Genomic DNA, 19,955 nt, shown 5'->3' with positions numbered 1-19,955 from the left:
AGCAGCAGAGCAAACTTAAATCTTCAATCAAGTTTGCTTGAAAATGCTTCCGCATCGGGGCTCCGTAGATGACGTCACCCACGTGAGAATATCATGCCTGCTTGTCCTGGGATAAAATACACAATATGCCTCTGCAAAAGAGGAATCACCTAATCTAACTTCTGAGCACAGTATACCAGCCTGGCTGTCGTATTTTGTAAAGTTCGTAATTGTTTTCTCCATTTTTTTTATAACATCCCAGATCAATGAGCATCAGAGCTGGGAAAAATTGGGAAAAAAAGAAGCATTTCTTGATTTGGCATAATTGTCAGTTTCCAAAACAATTTCTTACTTAATGAATTCACATGAATATCAAAGGATAAAACTAGATTTTTTGAGGAGTTTACCACCCCACCCCCCTTTCATTACGTTGCGTTAGGGTTTTTATTCACTGACTACTATGGTAAGAGTTCCAAAGCTCACAGAATTCCTATGAGCATCAGAGCATTTGCCGTCTTGGCCGGCAATAAAAATCCCTAACACGGAAGGGGGGAGGGGTCATTAGAAACAATTGCATTGGTTACCTTTGCAGCAGAGAGTACAATTTAAGATTCTTTCAATCATACAGCAAATCTTATATCACGTTTCCCCAATGGTATTAAAGGAGTTTGAGATCTGAAAATAGTATGAAGTTGAGTTTGGAGGGTAAGATGTTAGTTTCTCATGTTAAGATCGGGGCAACAATGCTGTCTGTAGCTGGCGCCAAGCTCTGGAATGCGTTGCCTGGTATTCTGCGATTCTGTGATGGGCGACTGAACTTTTAAGAAAATGTTGAAAACGCAATTATTTGTCAATAATGCCTTCCTGTGCTATTGCTATTTGCTGCTAATGCTTTCCCGTCCTGTAAATGTTTTTATGGGCTTTTGTCTTTCCATCTTGTAGGATGAATTTAAAAGAAGGTTTTCATAATGATATCGCTAGTTAATGTTTTATTGTGTTTGTTTTGTTTAAACATGTTTAGCATTTTTAATATGTAACATAGAAACCTAGAATTAGACGGCAGATAAGGGCCACGGCCCATCTAGTCTGCCCACCCCAATGAGCCTCCCCTACCTTTCTCTGTGAATAGATCCCACGTGTCTATCCCATTTGGCCTTAAAATCAGGCACACTGCTGGCCTCAATCACCTGAAGTGGAAGACTATTCCAGCGATCAACCACCCTTTCAGTGAAAAAGAATTTCCTAGTGTCCCCGTGCAGTTTTCCGCCCCTGATTTTCCACGGATGCCCCCTTGTTGCCGCGGGACCCTTGAAAAAGAAGATATCTTCCTCCGCCTCGATGCGGCCCCTGAGATACTTGAATGTCTCGATCATGTAATTTTGTAAACCGCATAGTTTTTATGCGGCATATAATTTTTTAAATAAATAATAAACTTACCAGGTAGAGTTTTTAGAGGAACCATAGCATTTTAGTCTGTATTCAACTTCAAATGACTCAAAGATCCATTTTTCAGCTAAGTCAATAGAGTCTAGTACAGTCAATGTGATATTTTTATCTTTTGATAGCACTGGAATGAGCAGGATGATGTAAACTGTGAAAGTATAAAAACTTACTTCCAGTTGGGGTTAAAATTTTACCCAAAACTCAAGACACTGAAAAGAACCAGGAGGAAAAAGAAAAACCGTCTACAGTTTTATTAAAGTTGATATGCTATCTAAAGGCCAAAGCAAATACAGTGGTGTACAATATAACACAAATAGGAAAAGAACTTCATAATTTGATAGGACAGGTCTCAAAACAAGACCCATCCCAACATCATCAGACACATAACCCTCCCCAGCCACCCGATGTCTGCACAGAACATCCTCTCCATTAACCCCACTAACCATCTGGTAGGGTAATTCCAAAAGCCAAATTAAAAATGTATGCCTTTAACTGTTTACAAAACCAGGGTAAAGACTGCGCTGCCCGTAAATCCCCCAGGAGGCTATTCTAAAGGACAGGAGCCAACGCAAAGAGCGCACCTTTACACGATGCCTCCAATCTAGTATTGCAGACAGCAGGAACCTGAAGTAACTGCTCTGGATGGGATTGCAGTGACCATATAGGTACCGTATATACTGACTGAGGTTTAGAAAGTGTCTGTTTCACTTTATAGATTCTTCTGTTTAGGAAGCCTTTAAACCAGGGATCTCAACGTCCCTCCTTGAGGGCCACAATCCAGTCGGGTTTTCAGGATTTCCCCAATGAATATGCATCCTGAAAACTCAACTGGATTGCGGCCCTCAAAGAGGGACTTTGAGACCCCTGCTTTAAACCATTCATGTACTCTTCCTGAGAGGCCAGTTTCACTTGACATCTTCAACAAAGGTGAATGGTCTACTAGATCAAATACAGTTGACAGAATTATAGCCTGGTGGCGTCTACATAGAAAATTTCTGATTTCAGTGATCAGAGTACCTAAAAGGGTTTCAGTGCTAAATTCCTTTTGGCAACCAGACAGTGATGGATGAAGATTATTATGCAGATCTAAATAATCTACCAACGAATGGAGGAGATCAATCTCTGCACACTGGTAGGCAATGCAACCAAAAGAGCAGAAAATACCAGGACTTCAAACCGAGAGGACTTTATTAGTAACCAGATGATGGGAGTTATGTGAATGTTTACATAATCTGGTTGCTAATAAAGTCCTCTCGGTTTGAAGACCTGGTATTTTCTGATCTAAATAATCTATCAACTGGGTAGCTATCAAGACCTCCAACACGTTCGCAAATATTGGAACAGAAACAGCGGATAAAGACCACATAGCATATCTAGTCTGCCCATCCACACTAACCACTATATCTTCCTCTCCTTTAGAGGTCCTCTATCATCCACTCTCTCTTCTTCTTCCTTAGAGATCAATGTGTAAGTCCTGGTCACCACCACCTCTTCCATAAAAAAAGTATTTCCATAGATTACTTCTGAGTCTCTCCCCTTTTACCTTTTTCCTATGTCCCCTCATTTCCAAGATTCCATAATTTATCCACAGTTAGGAAACACAGTTAGGTCTCTCACCTGTACGGTTTTTAAGAACATGTCTAGGCATCGACAGTAAAATCAAAACTTCCATCTGGAGCATTCTAAAAACATTGCTTTTATTTCTCAGAATACACATCAGGTTCATATTTGTCACTACAAAAACTGTTGCTTAAATATAATAAAATTTGGTTACCAGCATTAGCTATTGGCAGATGATGTCTGGTCCATAAAAAGTAAATGATTACTTCATTAGAGGAAAATCGAAACATTAGTGCAAAGAATAAACATTATAACAGCAAACAGCCAATCAACGATCAATAGGTCAGCCAGCTTGAAGTGCAGTCTTCTTGAGTACTTGCCATGCTTTCATGGTGGGATAACAACTAATCTGTCCCAGGTGGTTTCTCCCCTTGGCCCACTATTTGCCAATCAGTATGATTTGCCAACACCTTGTCGCCTGCATTCTCCTAGTCAATTACATCATGTCCAGCTGCAAAGAAAAGAAAAGAAATTCAGTCTGGGGACCTTAACATGCACCAATTTCCTGCAGGTGTGTGAGGCACAGTTATAGCAGGGCAACTCTGTGCCAAGTGCACACGAACCCCCGAGCCTGTAAAATATCCATTTCATATCTTCATTACTGCATGGCGAGAGGGAAGCAGGCTCCGTAAACTGAAATCACAGGTGCAGCTCCGTAGGACTTGGGTGGCTGCCATGAAAAAGCTTCAATGAATCAGGTTCCCAACCATGACCATCATGCAGAAATTGGACACAGAGGCATCAACTACAGTTCTATTTTACTGCTTAGTCGTTACTAATCTCACAGAATGAGCTGCTGCATTCTCAGGATTTAGCTAAGATATCTCTGCAAAAATATTTTTTTGGGTTAATGTTTGATTTTTGTTTTGTTTTTTTTGCACTTGCAGCCCATGTGGAATATTCTTTGTCTTTTATCTTGTACTAGTTTTTTAGCCCATTGCATTAACGGGTGCTAGAATAGATGTGTAGATTTAGGCATTTCTTTCTTTCTATCTTTCTTTCTTTCTGTCCCTCTCCCTGCCCGCTGTTTGTCTGTCTTTCTTTCTTTCTGTCTCTCCCCCCTGTCCAGCAGCACCCCTTCCCTGCTCCCCCTGTCCAGCAGTAGCCCTTTTCCCTTCCTTTTACCTCCCCCCCTGTCAAGAAGCACCCCTCACAACGCCGAAGAGCCGCGGTCATGTTCCCACACATTGTCTGTGCGCCCCGATAGAGAAACTGCCGCTTTTTACTTTTTGTCGTCTCATCTTCCATGTAGGTGCGAGTAAGAAGGGGGACATAATACCCGCTATAACACAGCAGCCAGACCGGAAGAGCAGAAACGCCACTCTCCCCTCCCCCCCACCCGCTCCGCACACATGCCTACAGCCCATAACTTATCAACCCCAGTGTCCAACTGCTGGCGCTCGGTGGTGTGCTGCGCAGGCACGGTGCCACGGATCCACAGAGTTTGAAGAGCGCATGCACGCTAAGAATTTTATTACAGCGGATATCTGACTTTTATCAGAACAATACAAACAAACTAGAGCATTTTAAATTGAAGGAACCAATCAACCGGCTTGTTAGCAAATTAAAGTAGTGCATTAATCTATACAAGCAGCCTGTAATGCAGTTCTCGGAATTCTGAAAAGTCACATTTCTTTTATCTTAGCTCTGTTACACACAGTGTCAGATACTGTCGATGCTCCTTCACGAAGCACAGTATAATAACATTTCATAGTTACATAAGAATCGCCATACTGGGACAGACCAAAGGTCCATCAAACCCAGTATTCTGTTTCTAACACCCAAGTACCTAGCTAGATCCCTCTTAACGCACTGATTTTTCTTACTACAGTGAAACCTCGGTTTGCGAGTAATGCGGTTTGCGAGTGTTTTGCAAGACGAGCAAAACACTCCTGCAAATCATGCCTCGCAAACCGAGCATTGACTCGATTTGAGAGCCCCCCGAGACCCGGCATCCCCCCCTGCTCGCGTCACCACCCACCCACCCACCCAAACACAATTCCTTACTCCGATCTGGCACCAGCACCAACGCACAGGACATGCCGGTGCCGGTGCCCAAAGATCCTTCCTCTTGCCTGGGCTGGGCCTTGAGCATTTGCGCATGCTCAAGGCCTTCTGGTTCTCGCTCTCTCCGAGATTCTCGGATTTGTGGATACCCTGCCTCTGAACGCCTAGAGCGAAAAGAGGCATTTTTAGAGGAGGGGAAAGGGTGGAAGATGGGCCAACCTAGACTTAGTCGTACTGCTAGTATAACCAACAGTCTAGGGAGATGGCCCAGTTGGAACATATGTTTTGACTTAGACCAAGTCAGAACAGGTATAAGTTCTGAATAGGGGCCGCTGAGCTGATTGCGGCTGCCGCAATCAGCTCAGCAGCCCAGGCAACCTGCCTACCCCCACCACAACGATTGCGGCAGGAGAGATGCCTAATCTCTCCTGCCACGATCACAATCCTCCCCCCGAACTATCGCAAACCAGCAGGAGAGATGCCCAATCTCTCCTGCCGGACCCCCCCAACAAACCCAAATACCGGCAGGAGGGAGGCCAGGCCCTCCTGCCAGAAGGTGAACCCCCGAACCCAACCCCTCTTCCCCGACAATACCAGCAGGAAAGATCCTAACTCCCCCTGACGGAAGGTGAACCCCCACCCCCCGTAAACTCCATGAATGCCCCTCTTAACCCAACCCCTCCACTACCCCGGAACCCCCACACACTAACTTTTTAGTTGGATGGACGGACGGGTCCCCAGTCCGGCCGGCCATCCTCGGAATGGCGGGCCTGCCCTTCCCAGTGCATTGTGGGATGCACCAGGAAGGGGTCTAGGGCCTGATTGGCCCAGGAGCCTTAGGCAACTGGGCCAACCAGTATTGGCCCAGTTGTCTGAAGCCCCTCCTATTGGCGGGGGCCTTAGGCACATTGGCCAACCCATCCTAGTTGCCTAAGGCCCCTCCTGGGTCAATCATGCCCTAGGCCCCTCCCCTGTGCATCTCACAATGCACTGGGAAGGGGCAGGCCCACCATTCCGAGTATGGCGGGCCTGCCGGCTGGACTGTGGACCCAGCCAGCCAACTAAAAGGTTAGTGTGGGAGGGTTCCGGGGTAGTGGGGGGGGTCGGAGAAGTGGGGGGGCCATCTTCGGTAGGAGGGCTTGGGCTCCCTCCCGCCAGTATTCGTGGGGAGGGGGGTTGTTCGGGGGTTCGTCTTCCAGCAGGAGGGCTTACAATCCCTCCTGCCAGTATTGTCAGGATGGGTGGGTTTGGGGGTTCGCCTTCCGGCAGGAGGGCTTGGGATTCCTCCTGCCGGTATTCGGGTTTGTCGAGGGGGGGGGAGGGGGCAGTTACAGGATTCTGTAACCAGCGTTGATTTCTGACACGCCGGTTACAGAATCCTGCTTTTAGGTGAAGGACTGGCTCCTCCTTTGCCTAAAAGGTCTGGGTGTGGACGTTTGGGACTTGACCAATTTTTTGGTCAGGAATGTGGTGTAGGGATAGATGTAGTGGCAGCTGGGCCAGTAGATTACTGAACGTGCAGGTAGGCCATTCTCAAAAAAAACAAACCTCAATTTGGATGTTTTTTTGAGAATGGACATTTCCCTGCTGCCAACTTTAGTGTCTACTGACTTTGGCCAAAAGGGGACTTAGATGTTTTTTTGATTATGCCCCTCCACATCTTTAGGCAGTCTATACATTTTTAAAATAAATAAATAAAATATTTTTTTAATTTCTATCACCAAAACAGCAGCCTAGAGATGGGGCCTGAGGGGGTTCCAGGGTTAGAGCACATATCAGTTTTGAGCAAGACCAGTTTTGAGGATGATAATGCCTGGTAGCGTACAGAAATAATCTGTGGTTCCCAGTTTAAGACTAACCAACAAGCTTTTTCTATCAGACTACTTTTTCTTTCACCGTTCAACAACGTCTCTTCTGTTCACTAAGACCAAAAGATGCCACTGATTCACTTACTAAGTCATCCACATCACCATGTTCATCTGCTACTGATGTCGTTTCAGCCGTTTTCTCTTCGGGGGCAAGGAACTGACAAAAACAAAACAAAACAGAAAATGTGTTATATGAGAGTTAATCAAGTGTGTATTTATAAGTTCATATGATTTTATCTAATACACTTGTTGGAATATGCTATCGCGGCTTTGTAAAAGGAGCCCTTGATGTGAAACAGAGACAGAAATCGAGATGGGAAGTTTAATGTGTTTATTATAAATCACCAATATCATCTCACATTTTTATTTTTTTATAACATAACGTAGTACAGAATCAAAAGCGAGTGTTTAGTATTCAAGAAGATCTTACAGCAGTGTGTTGAAATATCTATCAATCTCATTTCAGGTTAAAATTGCACAAACAAAACTTTTGTTTTCAGGCAACGATATTACTTATGCAGTCTTCCCATCTACACGGAAAGCTCAACCCCTTTCCTCTCTCTAAAAGATCCTGGGTGCTTGTCCCATTCTTATTTCCACCATCTCAACTGTTCCACACATCCACTACCTTTTCTTACAGCAATATTTCCCTTGCTTACTCCCAGCCTCCTCCTTATTTCCACTTTCTTAGAGAGAAACCACATTCATTCATCTCATAGAAACATAGAAACATAGAAAGATGACGGCAGAAAAGGGCCATAGCCCATCAAGTCTGCCCACTCTATTGACCCACCCCATTAAGTCTGAATGCTAATGACCTGTTCCTTAACTCGACCCTCGTAGGGATCCCACGTGGATGTCCCATTTATTCTTAAAGTCGAGCACGCTGGTGGCCTTGATCACCTGCTCCGGAAGTCTGTTCCAGTGATCTACCACCCTTTCTGTGAAGAAATACTTCCTGGTGTCACCACTAAATTTCCCTCCTCTGAGTTTGAGCGGGTGCCCCCTTGTGACCGAGGGTCCTTTGGGAAAGAATATATCGTCTTCCACCTCGACACGACCCGTGACGTACTTAAATGTCTCAATCATGTCACCCCTTTCCCTGCGCTCCTCTAGGGTATAGAGCTGCAGTTTGCCCAGTCTTTCTTCGTATGAGAGACCCTTGAGCCCCAAAACCATCCTAGTGGCCATCCTCTGGACCAACTCAGCTCGAAGCACATCTTTCCGGTAATGTGGCCTCCAGAATTGCACACAGTATTCCAGATGGGGTCTCACCATGGTTCTATAGAGTGGCATTATGACTTCAGGTTTATGGCTGACGAAGCTTCTATTGATACATCCCATCATTTGCCTTGCCTTTGACGAGGCCTTCTCTACTTGTTTGGCAGCCTTCATGTCTGCACTGATGATTACCCCCAGAACTACTCTCTGAAAAGGTCAGACAGCAGGACCAACAAATTCCCCCTAGTTCCTCTAATACTCTTGGAATATCGCATCTGCCCCCATCATTTTGTCTACAGTGTTCCCCCGCGAATTTGCGGTTCGCAAATCGCGGACTCACTAATTCACAGTATTCTCCGACTGCCTCTTCCTGTACTAAATTCAAGCTACCGTATTTGCCGGCGTATAAGACGACTGGGCGTATAAGACGACCCCCCAACTTTTACAGTTAAAATATAGAGTTTGTTATATACTCGCCGTATAAGACTACCCCTTCTTCCGATTCGCGACCCCCCCCCCCCCCAAGCCGGCAAAAACAGCTTTGCACCGCAGGCCCAGCCGCCCAAGACGAGTCGGAGGCCCCTACCCGCCGCATCCTGCACGTGGGCAGACTCAGCACAAACGCTGCTGATGGCCCCAATCGACACGCTGACCTCCCCGCGCACGCTGACCATCTTCTCTCTGCCTGCACTTTCCCCGCGGCCCTCTTCGGCGACTCAGCAGGGGCAGCGATCAAGACAGGCTGCAAACGTCGGGACCTTCCCTCTCTGAGTCCCGCCTATTTTGTTTCAACTTCCTGTTTCCGCATAGGCGAGACTCACAGAGGGAATGACCGCCTGTCTTGATCGCCCGAGGCTGGGAGGAACAGAAGATTTCTGCAAACACCATCGGGGCAGAAAATTTAACGGGTCCATCTCGCCGGTCCTGTGCGGACCGGCAGGAATTTTCTGCGGACCGGCACCGCGGACCGGCAGTTGAAGAACTGTGATGTAAACAGTACCCGGCGTATAAGACGACCCCCAACTTTGGGGAGGATTTTAAGGTACTGAAAAGTCGTCTTATACGCCGGCAAATACGGTACATCAATCAGGAGCTGCGTGTCAAAGCAGCTCTTGATTGGTGTAACCTGACTTCAGTAACAGGAAGAGTCGGTCGGAGCAGACCGCAAGTGATTTTGCACCCGTCAGCGCCCCAGTTGCCTCTCCTGCCTTTTAACCGTATTCGCAGTTTTTCCAAATTCCTAGAACGGAACCCCCACAAATTTTGGGGGAGTACTGTACTTTTATGTTTAGAAAGCTCCTTACACAATCTTCTAAAATTGGCTGAAGATCTACTTCGCTTCCATTCCTGTTTATATCCTTTTCTGTGAACCAACTTCCAATTTTGACTCAAACACGAGTATGTTTTTTTAGCAATTATTTTAATAGAATTTTCACTTTAGAACAGAAGCATCTACTTGTTACAGAAAAGGAAGGTTACATGAAACAGAAATATAAAGTAATATATTGGAAGGAAAAAATACTTATAGATAATTCTTCCACTAGTCCTCAATACTGAGTGAAATAATATTGATGGGAAATTTGCACATTGATTTTACAGTTGAACTTTTTAAGGAATATCTATCTATTTTCGCGAATGCATTTTATTCAATTATTGTATAATTTTAGTTGTTTTTAGATTTTGTATTTTTATTCACTGTTTGTATACTTTTAGTACTGTATGTGAACCGCCTAGAACTATGTGGTAGGGCGGTATATAAAAATAAAATTATTATTATTATTATTATTATTATAAAAAGGAAAAAAATATTTTAACTACCAAGACATATTACCAAGTTTCCAAGTTTTATTTAAAATATGATATACACTTCTCCCTCAATATTCGTGGAGGTTAGGGGTAGAGCTGGCCTGCAAATATTTAAAAAACACAAATAATATTCAGGCTGGTTCTGACACCCCCCCCCCCCCCGGCCTTCCCCCAGAACCCCAGACCTTACCTTAAGCCCTTTGGGACTCCCCGGAACCATACCTGGTGGTCTAGCGAGCTTTCGGCGCAGGAGCGATCTTCCTACGCTCCTGCCCAGTGCAGATCACTCATAGGAAATGGCCGCCTTGAGCTCCCGTCGTAGTGTCGAGAGCGTAGGAAGATTGCTCCTGCCCCAAAAGCCCGCTAGACCACCAGGTAAGGTTCTGGGGAGTCTCAGGCTTAAAAATAGCCCAAAAAATTAAAATTGATGTAAAAAAAATTGTGAATAACCGAATCTGCGGATACTGAAACCGCAGATTCGGAGGGAGAAGTGTACCGCTTAAAAGATTGTCTAAGTGGTGTACAAGGTCATGAACAGATAAAATCAAGGGGGAACAAAATTAGACAACAACAGACTTAAGTGACATAATGAGACAATGAGGGAAATACTCTATCCCAGATACTCCTGTAGTAGGAGTGTGATAGAACTTGGGGCTTTTGTGCGTTGACAGAACAGCACATATGGGGGTATGTAGGCAGATACCTAAAAACAGAAAGGGTATGTTATGTAGGGGTGTCTGCTTGTAGTGGGGGCTTGTGTGTTCAGTGGGAGTATGATGTATGGGAGTGCACGGATCTGCTGTGTTACATGGGAATATGGGGCTGTGGTACAGTGGAGGAGTGTAATGTAAAGGGCAGTGAAGGCTTGCAGAGACCTGGCAAGGGAGTCTGAAGTGGTTTGCAGGAAGAATAGCGAGGGGTGCAGTCGAGAGCTGTGCCTGAGATCTGCATTTAGGGGGTTCCACAGGGAGGGTAGGAGGTGTCTGAGGTGATCTGCAATAGAGGATGGGCTTCAATGGAATTGAAGGCAGAAGGACAGTACCGGACATAGCCTGAAAATGGCAAGTACAGAAAAACTTGGATTGCAAGTAACTTGGTTTGCCAGTGTTTTGCAAGACAAGCAAAACATTTTATTAAATTTTAACTTGATATACAAAGCAATGCCTTGCAATACAAGTACTTACAGTATACACACATCACAACTGAGCCAATTCTAAATGAGCGAGATCTTGCAATATGAGTACATATAGTATACACGCGTCACACCACTACAATGGTTCTTCTCTCTCTGACGCTGCGGGAGTTTAGTGACTGTTTCTAAATGAGCGAGGTCTTGCAATACAAGTACATATAGTATACACGCGTCACATCATCACAACTGAGCCGATGGTTCTTCTCTCTCTGACGCTGCAGGAGTGGAGTGACTGTTCTAAATGAGCGAGGTCTTGCAATACGAATACGTATAGTATTTTGTATTTGTTTTTGGGTTGTGGAACAAATCGTCTGAGTTTCCATTATTTCCTATGGGGCAATTCGCTTTGATATATGAGTGCTTTGGATTACAAGCATGCTTCCGGAACGAATTATGCTCACAAACCAAGGTTCTACTGTATACAGATTATGGAAGAGATTAAACTGGCTATGTCAGTCGAAGCCCAACTGATGAAGTTACGACTGTCTTATTTTGGTCACATCATCAGATTACTGGAGAAGGACATCATGTTTGGGAAGACTGAAGGAACCAGGGGAAGAGGATGACCTGTAATCAGATGGCTGGACGCACTGAAAACAACCATGGGGATGACACTGGAGGACCTTTCCGGACTAGCACAAAACCGATTTCTTGTTAGATCCGCAATTCATCAAGTCGCTAGGACTCGAGAACAAGTAGATGGCACCTAACAACAAGATTCTATACTGCATTCAGTGTTTTTATCATGACTTGTGATAAATGAATGTGACTGTTGGGCAGAGTGAGTAGACAGTTCAGGATTTTTCTGCTGTCATCTATGTTACTTCATAAGAACATAAGAATAGCCTTACTGGGTCAGACCAATGGTCCATCTAGCCCTGTATTCCATCATTGCGGAGGCCAATTCAAGTCACAAGTACCTGGCAAAACCCCAAATAGTAGCAGCATTCCATGCTACCGATTCAGGGCAAGAAGTGACTTCCCCCAAGTCTATCTCAATAGCAGACTGGACTTTTCCTCCAGGAACTTGTCCAAACCTTTTTTTTGTTCAACCAGCTACATTAAGTGCTCTTACCACATCCTCAGGCTGACACGGGTTGAAATCTCGTGTATGAACTGCAAGATCTCGCGGCTGTTAATGAGAGGCCGAGTCCTGTAGCAGCAGGAGATAAGGCACTGCCAGGCCCCATGTGGGAGAGTTTAAGGACTGATCGGGAGACAGTATGGCAGCACAGCTAGAGGTAAATGCTGAGTCTGCTCTGCTAGCCTCCTTATAGCCCTGCCACTGTTCCTCCTCTTTTTTTTTTCCCAAGTGGGGCTGGTCGATCATCAGACAATCCTCAGCTTCGTACCAGGCTCGTTTAATGGTAGCCGTGCTCCTGCTATATAGATTTGTTTTCACGGAAAGCTATGTTTGCCATATTCTGACTACACGAGTGAAAGGGATATATGACTTTCAGTTCCCTGGCCTTGCTGCTTTGCAAAGGTCAACTGCTATGTTCAATGCATAACAACAACTGCCAGAAGCTCTTCTGATTCTTGGCTTTGGCTCCAAAGGTCAGTGCTGCCATAGAGCTGCAGGTACGATGTGCTATAGTACATAGGGGGTGGGGGGGGGGGTGTTGAAGAATACAGCTTTTCAGGGGTTTTCCTCTTTTCTCTTGCTTGCACAAAGTCTTTCTCTTTTGTGCTTCATCATATGCCTCCTACTCATAGAATCAAGGGCCGTGGTATTCAACCCAGTCCTCAGGGACCACCTGGCCAGTCGGGTTTTCAAAGTGTCTGTCATCCATATTCATTGTGGATATCCTGAAAACCCGACTGGCCAGGTGGTCCCTGAGGACTGGATTGAATACCATTGATCTAGGCCAGGTATATATGAGATGGATTTGCATGCACTGCCTCCTTGAGATGCAAATCTATCTCGTGCATATTTATTGTGGATATCCTGAAAACCTGAACTGGCTCCGGCTCTCGAGGACTGGAATTGCCTATCCCTGATCTAAGAGATCTGACTCTGAGCTCTGCTTTGAAAGCTACTTAGGTAAACAGGAAAAAGAGTAGCTCAGCTTGCTGGGGGAACATTTTATAAGTGGCATATATGTGAAAAAAAATGGCTTTATAAGATTCCAAGTAACAGTGAGGTACCTGGGGGCTCAGAGCTAGAAGCTAGTTCATAAAAAATGGTCTAGCGCAGGGGTCTCAAAGTCCCTCCTTGAGGGCCGCAATCCAGTCGGATTTTCAGGATTTCCCCAATGAAAATGCATGAGATCTTTGTGCATGCACTGCTTTCAATGCATATTCATTAGGGAAATCCTGAAAACCCGACTGGCTTGCGGTCCTCAAGGAAGGACTTTGAGATCCCTGGTCTAGCAGCAACACTGCAGAGAGCGTGGAGGATATATTTACATGTTTGCAAATGAAAGGGGAAAGGGATTGGGACTTGTATACAGCCACTTTCTAAGCAGTATTACATACAGGTACTTCAAGCATTTTCCCTCTGTGTCCGTGGGGCAGTGGAGGTTGAAGTGACTTGCCCAGAGTCACAGGGAGCAGCGCAGGGTGCCGAGGCTGTGGCTCTAACCACTGCGCCACACTCTCCTCCCGCCTGCGACAGGGAGGCCCATCAGGAAGAAAGGGAAAACGGTCAAGGGTTCAGCTGCTACGCTTACAAACTGAAACATCCTGCATCCGGAACACAAAAACGCATTAGCCACTTTCAATTAAGAGAACTAACATCACCTCAGCTCACCCGATTGCTTCCTTTGTGTACGTGGGCTGCTATTGCCAGTCATTCACGATTTCTACTGCTTCACTGGATTTCTATTTACTGCTATTATATATGCGGCGTTTACTTCATTGTCCCTCTCACTATCTCTGACAGGGATTGAAGAACTAACAAAAATTCCCCGGGACCAAGTTAAGCTTCTTATACATTTCATCAATGCTGCTAGACCTAGGAAAATTAAACTACAGACAGAAATCTGGTGAAAGCATGTAATGGAAATCCTATCCCTTGAAAGCATGTCTGCTAGCGTTAGCAGGACTCAACAGACAGGCATTAGAAGCTCTCTTCGGATTTCATTTGCTTATTTAAAGCCTGAACAAACAAAAGTTCATTTAATGAGTTTGAGTCTTCTGTAAACCTCGCTTGTTTGAGGTGACGAGGAATGGAGCTGAGAACCTCGGTAGTGAGTGAGTCCAGCTTCTAACAGCAAGAGACTGGTTCAGGGTCACCAAATGTCGAGATTTACCCAGACATGGTGCTCTTTTTAGAGGACTGTCCAGGTGTCTGGATGGCTTTTCAAAACCAGGCAGTTTGTCCGGGTTTTGGAAAGCGCTGAGCTCAGGGTTGCATCTGAAGGGTCTCTGCAGATTTCTGTGGGGCTGGGGTTGGGGGGATGGAAAGGGGCGGGGCTGTGGGACAAATGGGGCGTGGCAATAGGCAGAACAGGACAGGGCCACACATCCTCTTTTAATGAAGAAAAAAATCTGGTAACCCTACCTTGGAAAGATGATTAATTTGGGCCAAATCCTTTCCAACAGAAGGAAATGTGATTTTCATGGGCATTTCTTTTTAAACAGTAATGTGAAGAGCAAATGTGCTCCGAGTACTAAAAACCTTCGTCTCAGCATTGCCTAGTTAAATTAGGTGGACACAACAGACCCACTGAACTTGGACAAACACATAAGTATCAAACCTGACTGCTCACTGTAATTTCCATTACATACTAAGCATTTGCCATTTATTTCCCATTCTGCATTTGCAACACACACACTCAAGCAATTACATCGCTCCAGCCTCTTAAAAGTCCATCCATCAAAATTCTGAAGAGCTACTTTGGTCAGGGAAATCTTGATGTCCACATTTGAAACATGATAAATATACACAGATCAATAAAGAGAATGAAAGTGGTTCTCAGCTCAAAAGGCTTGCCTTCTTCTTTTAAAAGACTAGAAAGGAAGAGATGGCAGGCAGGATAAATGCCACAAAGAGTCAGTGATGGAAGCCAGGGTTCCAATCCCACCACTCCTAATGACACTTGGATGTAAGCTCTCTAAGAAGGGACTTGTCATATCTGAATTCTAATATGTTTTATGTTGAACTCTACTTGCTGTACACTGCCTTGGGTGAATCTCTTCACAAATAAATCCAAATAAATAAAGAACAATTTCTGTCATTTGAAATCATAATTAGATGTATGTCCGCAGATGATCAGAAGCTTCACGTCCTCTGGGTTCCACACCATCTCTGTTTTGAATTGAGGGGTACTAATCGCGTAAGGACCTCTAAAACAAAAAAATCACTCTTTCAAGGCGCATTTTCCTATTTTCACCCTTTCTTCCCAACTATTCTTTTCAGGAAAAAGTTAACCCCTTCTTTTACAAAAACCAGCAGTGTGGGCCGGTGTGGTAAATGCTCCGACGCCCATAGAAACTGAATGGGCGTCGGAGCATTTGCCACAGTGCACTCGGATTTGTGGCTTTGTAAAAAGGGGCCTAAATCTTTTGGCAATCAATATGCTCTTTTGCTTGACCGACTTTCAATCTACAACCTAAAAAAAGAGGGATTCTTAACATATACAACGGTGTTTTTTTATTTAGATTTATCTCATTCCTTTTCATTGGTAACTGAAGGTGAGGTCCAGCAGGTATTCCATTATCACCAGAGGGCTTGTAATCTAACTCCTTTTTCACTAAGCCACGGTAGAGGTCGAACAGATTTAAAAGAAATAGTAAAATGTGGTACAAGAATTCGGGTTGAGGAGAGAAAGGGAGAGATGATTGTTGTACACGAAAAAAATAAGATATCCCCAAAAATAAGCCCTAGTGCGTTTTGGTGACCAAAAATTAATATAAGACACTGTCTTATTTTCGGAGAAATAGAGTACTTAAATCTGATTTGAGTCACATGTAACTACGGGCATGGAATGAGAGCTTTTAATACCTCTGAGTTTAAAAACCACACCGAGATTGCAAATGTTGGTGTTTCGAGGCCTAGCTCCTCGACACCTGTTGTACAAGCAGGTTTATAAAATCTATCATTTCCAAGTGGTGGTGCTTAAAGAGGTTGCTTGTAAAATCATGGCTTTTACAGTGAATTAGAATAACTGCCTCGATCATCTGAATTCCAAAGAGAGTTTCTCCTCTCCAGAACACATCAGCAAGCTGTTCCTCCATGTCACAACATGCTGTAATGTGCTTTGGAGATTTCCTTGAGGATTCAGGAAGACAATTTATAACATTTCTTAAACACATAAGGGAATATAGGCTAGTTGCTGGCAATCATGAGAGCTTCCAAGCTTCTGTGCGTGCTGCACAATTGTATAATGCCAAACTGAAAGCATCAAAAGTCAATCTAACCGTACGTTTTCCACAGGTTTTTTTCACTTTGACCAGTAAGGGATAAAGGGTAAAGGGGGAAGGGACTTGATATACCGCCTTTTCTGTGTGGTTTACTTATTTTAGACAGGTACTTCTTCAATGAAGCCTTTCAACAAAGCATTCAAAAGCAAGGAGGTGGCACTCTAAAGCAGGGGTGTCAAACTCAATCCCATAAGGGGCCGAAATCTAAAACACAGGCTAAGGGCTCCTTTTACGAAGGCGCGTTAGAGGTTTAACGCGTGTAAGAGCGTGAGCTAAACCGCCGGCCGCGCTAGCACGCTACCGCCTCCTCTTGAGCAGGCGGTAGTTTTTCGGTTAGCGCGGGGGTTAGCGCGTGATTAAAAGTCGTGCGCGCTAAAGCCGCTAACGCGGCTTCGTAAAAGGAGCCCTAAGTCGCGGGCCGAATTTTTTATGAAGATACTCAGAGGTCCTTTTATTAAGGTGTACTAACCGATTTAGCGCACGCTAAAGATTAGTGCGCGTGCTAAAGTTTAAGGCATCCATTATATTTCTATGGGTATCTTAGAATTTAGTGCACGGTAAATCAGTGGTTGCACCTTAATAAAAGGACCCCTAGGGTTACAACTTCTCCAACCCCACGCCGGCTCTGTGGTGTAAACAAAATAAAATTTTAAAAAGACTTTTCCTCTCTCTATTAGGTCCTAGCTCACACTCGCTGTCTAACACCAGCTCTGGCAGGATACACATTTCAAATCTGTCATATTGTAATCACAAAACAGAAAACAAAATTATTTTTTCTACCTTTTGCTGTCTGTTCATTTTGGTTTTCCATCATCTTGGGCCCAGTTTCTCTTTCTGCTTTTTGTCTATTGTCTACTAATTTTCTTTCCAGTGTCTGCTGTCCATTTTTTCTCCTCTCTTCTTCCATTCCCTCCTTATGCCCGTCTCCAACATATTGATTTTCCCCATTCAGTTTTCTTAACTTTTTCTTTTCTTTTTTGCCTCTGTCCACTCAAATCTTGCCCTCTCTCTTACCCTTATTTTTAAATTTTCAGCTACCTCTCAATTCTCCATCTCTTCTCAGTCCCTAGCGCTCCCATTTCCCATCTCACTCCTTTCCCAGCCTCCTATTTCCTTCTATCTACTCCCCATTGCCACATCTCTCCTCCTCTCTCCCTGTGGTCCCAACATTTTGCTCCCTCCTTTTCTGTTGTTCTTCTTCCCTCCCTCCTTGATACTAAACAATGAGATGGAAGGGAAAAAAAGATGCTGCAGTGGGTGGGATTCATGAAGAGCTGATGTGCCTGGTGGTAAATTTCTGGCATTAGAGCCATCGTTTCCTTCTCTGCCTTTGGAAGGAATACTTACGGACCTCATTACCATTCATTTAACCCTTTATTTGGTATTGTTGCTCAGAAGCAACATGTGTTTCTGTGGATCTTAAGGGAGATCTGCATCTCCAAATGTCTGTTACTTGGCACTGTTGCTCTTGTTCAACATCAACCTACATAAAGCAACTTGAATTAAGATGGCATAATCCAAAGTGTAAATATCCCAACTCAGAAGCACTAAAGGTGGGTTCTAGCACTCTTGGCCTTCAAATTCAGGAGCCTTCTGGGACACTATTCATGAAGTCTGTCTTCTTCATCATGAGATACACAGAATAGTGGGATTCCAACAGTTTTTTTTGGAGCATCTTTCAGAAGATGCACATAAGAGATCTATCACACCATCCTGTATGAGAAGATGACAAGGACTTGGAGTGTGTTTGATAATTCTTCCCTGGGTTCCTCTTCCCCCTCTAAAAAAGAATGGTGGTAGCCATTTTCTGTATAAAATCAGTGAAGGAAAGATTCTCCAGGGGAGGTTTCATCCTTTCCTGTGAGCTGTGGAAGATAGTCCAAAGGGAAATAAGTAGCAGCTTGATTCATAGTCAGATCCCCAGAACTGCTCTGAGTCTGATTCAGAAAGTTGCTCCACTGAAGTATGTACCTGACTAGAAGTCAAAGTCTCCATGAACATAAGAGCATAAGAATAGCCTTACTGGGTCAGACCAATGGTCCATCTAGCCCAGTAGCCTGTCCTCACGGTGGCCAATCCAGGTAACTAATACCTGGCAAAAACCAAAATAGTAGCAACATTCCATGCTACCGATCCAGGGCAAGCAGTGGAATTAGTCCTTGACATCCAGATCCTGCTAAGCATCTCAGTGAAGGTTCCTCCATGATGAACTTTGATATTGAGGTGGTTAACATCAACTTAATGCTCTTCAAGGCTCTGACCTCAATGACAAACCTCCAGGTGATATGTAAGCTTCAAGGATTAGCACAGTCTCCACCTGCCTTGATGTTGAAGCTGCTGGTGCCAGAACACTGATTTGAGCCAGGTGGCAAGCAAAGATATACCCTGACTTTCCTATCCAAAAAGAGAGGCATAGCTATTTGGTTTTGTAGAAAAGAATCAATTTAGATGGTCCCATATAGAACTTGCTGTGGAAAATACGGTTCCTTATCTGTAGCATGTGTTCTCCAAGGACAGAAGGAATGCTCATATATGGATAATATCTGACAGCCCACATGAGAAGTTTTCTCCAGCATTTTCCAGAGAGTTTCAGAATACCTCATTGTCATGTGCACCTGTTCCTGCCTGGAGCTGTCTTGTAGGACCCTCCTCAGACCGCTGCAAACTTTTAGAATACGACTCCTTGAGGAGGGGAGTGGGTTGTGATAATTCCTATTCTGATGTCCTTGGAGGACACCTGCTACAGGTAATTGTATTTTCTTTGAAGATAAGCAGGACAATTGAATCCTCACATATCAGACTATCTAACTAAAATTTACTTACAAAAGAAAAAAAGAGGGGAAAAGCTTTCAGAACCTAGAGATACTGCAATAAGCCACATTATATTAGATTTACCGTTTTTTGTTGGGTTTTTTTAAAGCAGCGTAGAACTAAAAGATATGGGTTCTGGGGGGGAGGGGTTCAGTTGGAATCTAAACCCTAAATAGATTCTGAAGGACTGTATATCCAAACCTACTGCCTCATCATGAGTCTTGTTCTAGACAGTAATAACAGGTGAATATATGGACAGAAATCCAAATTGCTGCCCTGCAAACCTCTTCTCTGGAAGCTGACCTCAAGTGAAATCCCACCTCTGACTCTGAGTCATGCCAAAGACAACATAATCCTCCCTGTCCTCTGAGAACATAGAAACATAGATGATCCTTGACACCATCTTAAAATAATTATATGCAGCTACGTTAAGTTAAAAGAAGAATGTACACTTGGCTATATTGTCAACACACACACACACATATATGCATTATTTAAATGTTAAGGAACAGCTTACAAGCCATTCCAGTAGCTTGAGGCATGAAAGTTTTACACAGTAGAGTTGAATATGAGGTTGACATTACGAAGGTGATGCTCTGGCCAACGTTTTAATGTACTGGACAGCAATTTAGCCTCCTAAC

General features: G+C 44.2%; 1 protein-coding gene across 3 annotated transcripts in view; it reads right to left on the bottom strand.

The window, feature by feature from the left end:
- Positions 1-3,095: 3,095 nt before the first annotated feature.
- The window catches only part of XRCC5 (X-ray repair cross complementing 5), a 168,891-nt gene continuing 152,031 nt past the window's right edge, over positions 3,096-19,955 (bottom strand). For all 3 annotated transcript variants that reach the window (XM_033946083.1, XM_033946082.1, XM_033946084.1), the window contains exons 20-21: positions 7,003-7,074; positions 3,096-3,493 (exon numbers count right to left, since the gene is read on the bottom strand). In XM_033946083.1, coding sequence (XP_033801974.1) covers positions 3,479-3,493; positions 7,003-7,074 — 87 coding nt within the window. In that variant the 3' untranslated portion in view covers positions 3,096-3,478. The remainder of the gene's footprint in view (positions 3,494-7,002; positions 7,075-19,955) is intronic.

Source organism: Geotrypetes seraphini, chromosome 5 (genome assembly GCF_902459505.1).
Source record: "Geotrypetes seraphini chromosome 5, aGeoSer1.1, whole genome shotgun sequence".
Taxonomy (NCBI): Eukaryota; Metazoa; Chordata; class Amphibia; order Gymnophiona; family Dermophiidae; genus Geotrypetes; species Geotrypetes seraphini.
The sequence above is the reverse complement of the archived record's forward strand: the minus strand, read 5'-3'. Positions and strand labels throughout refer to the sequence as shown.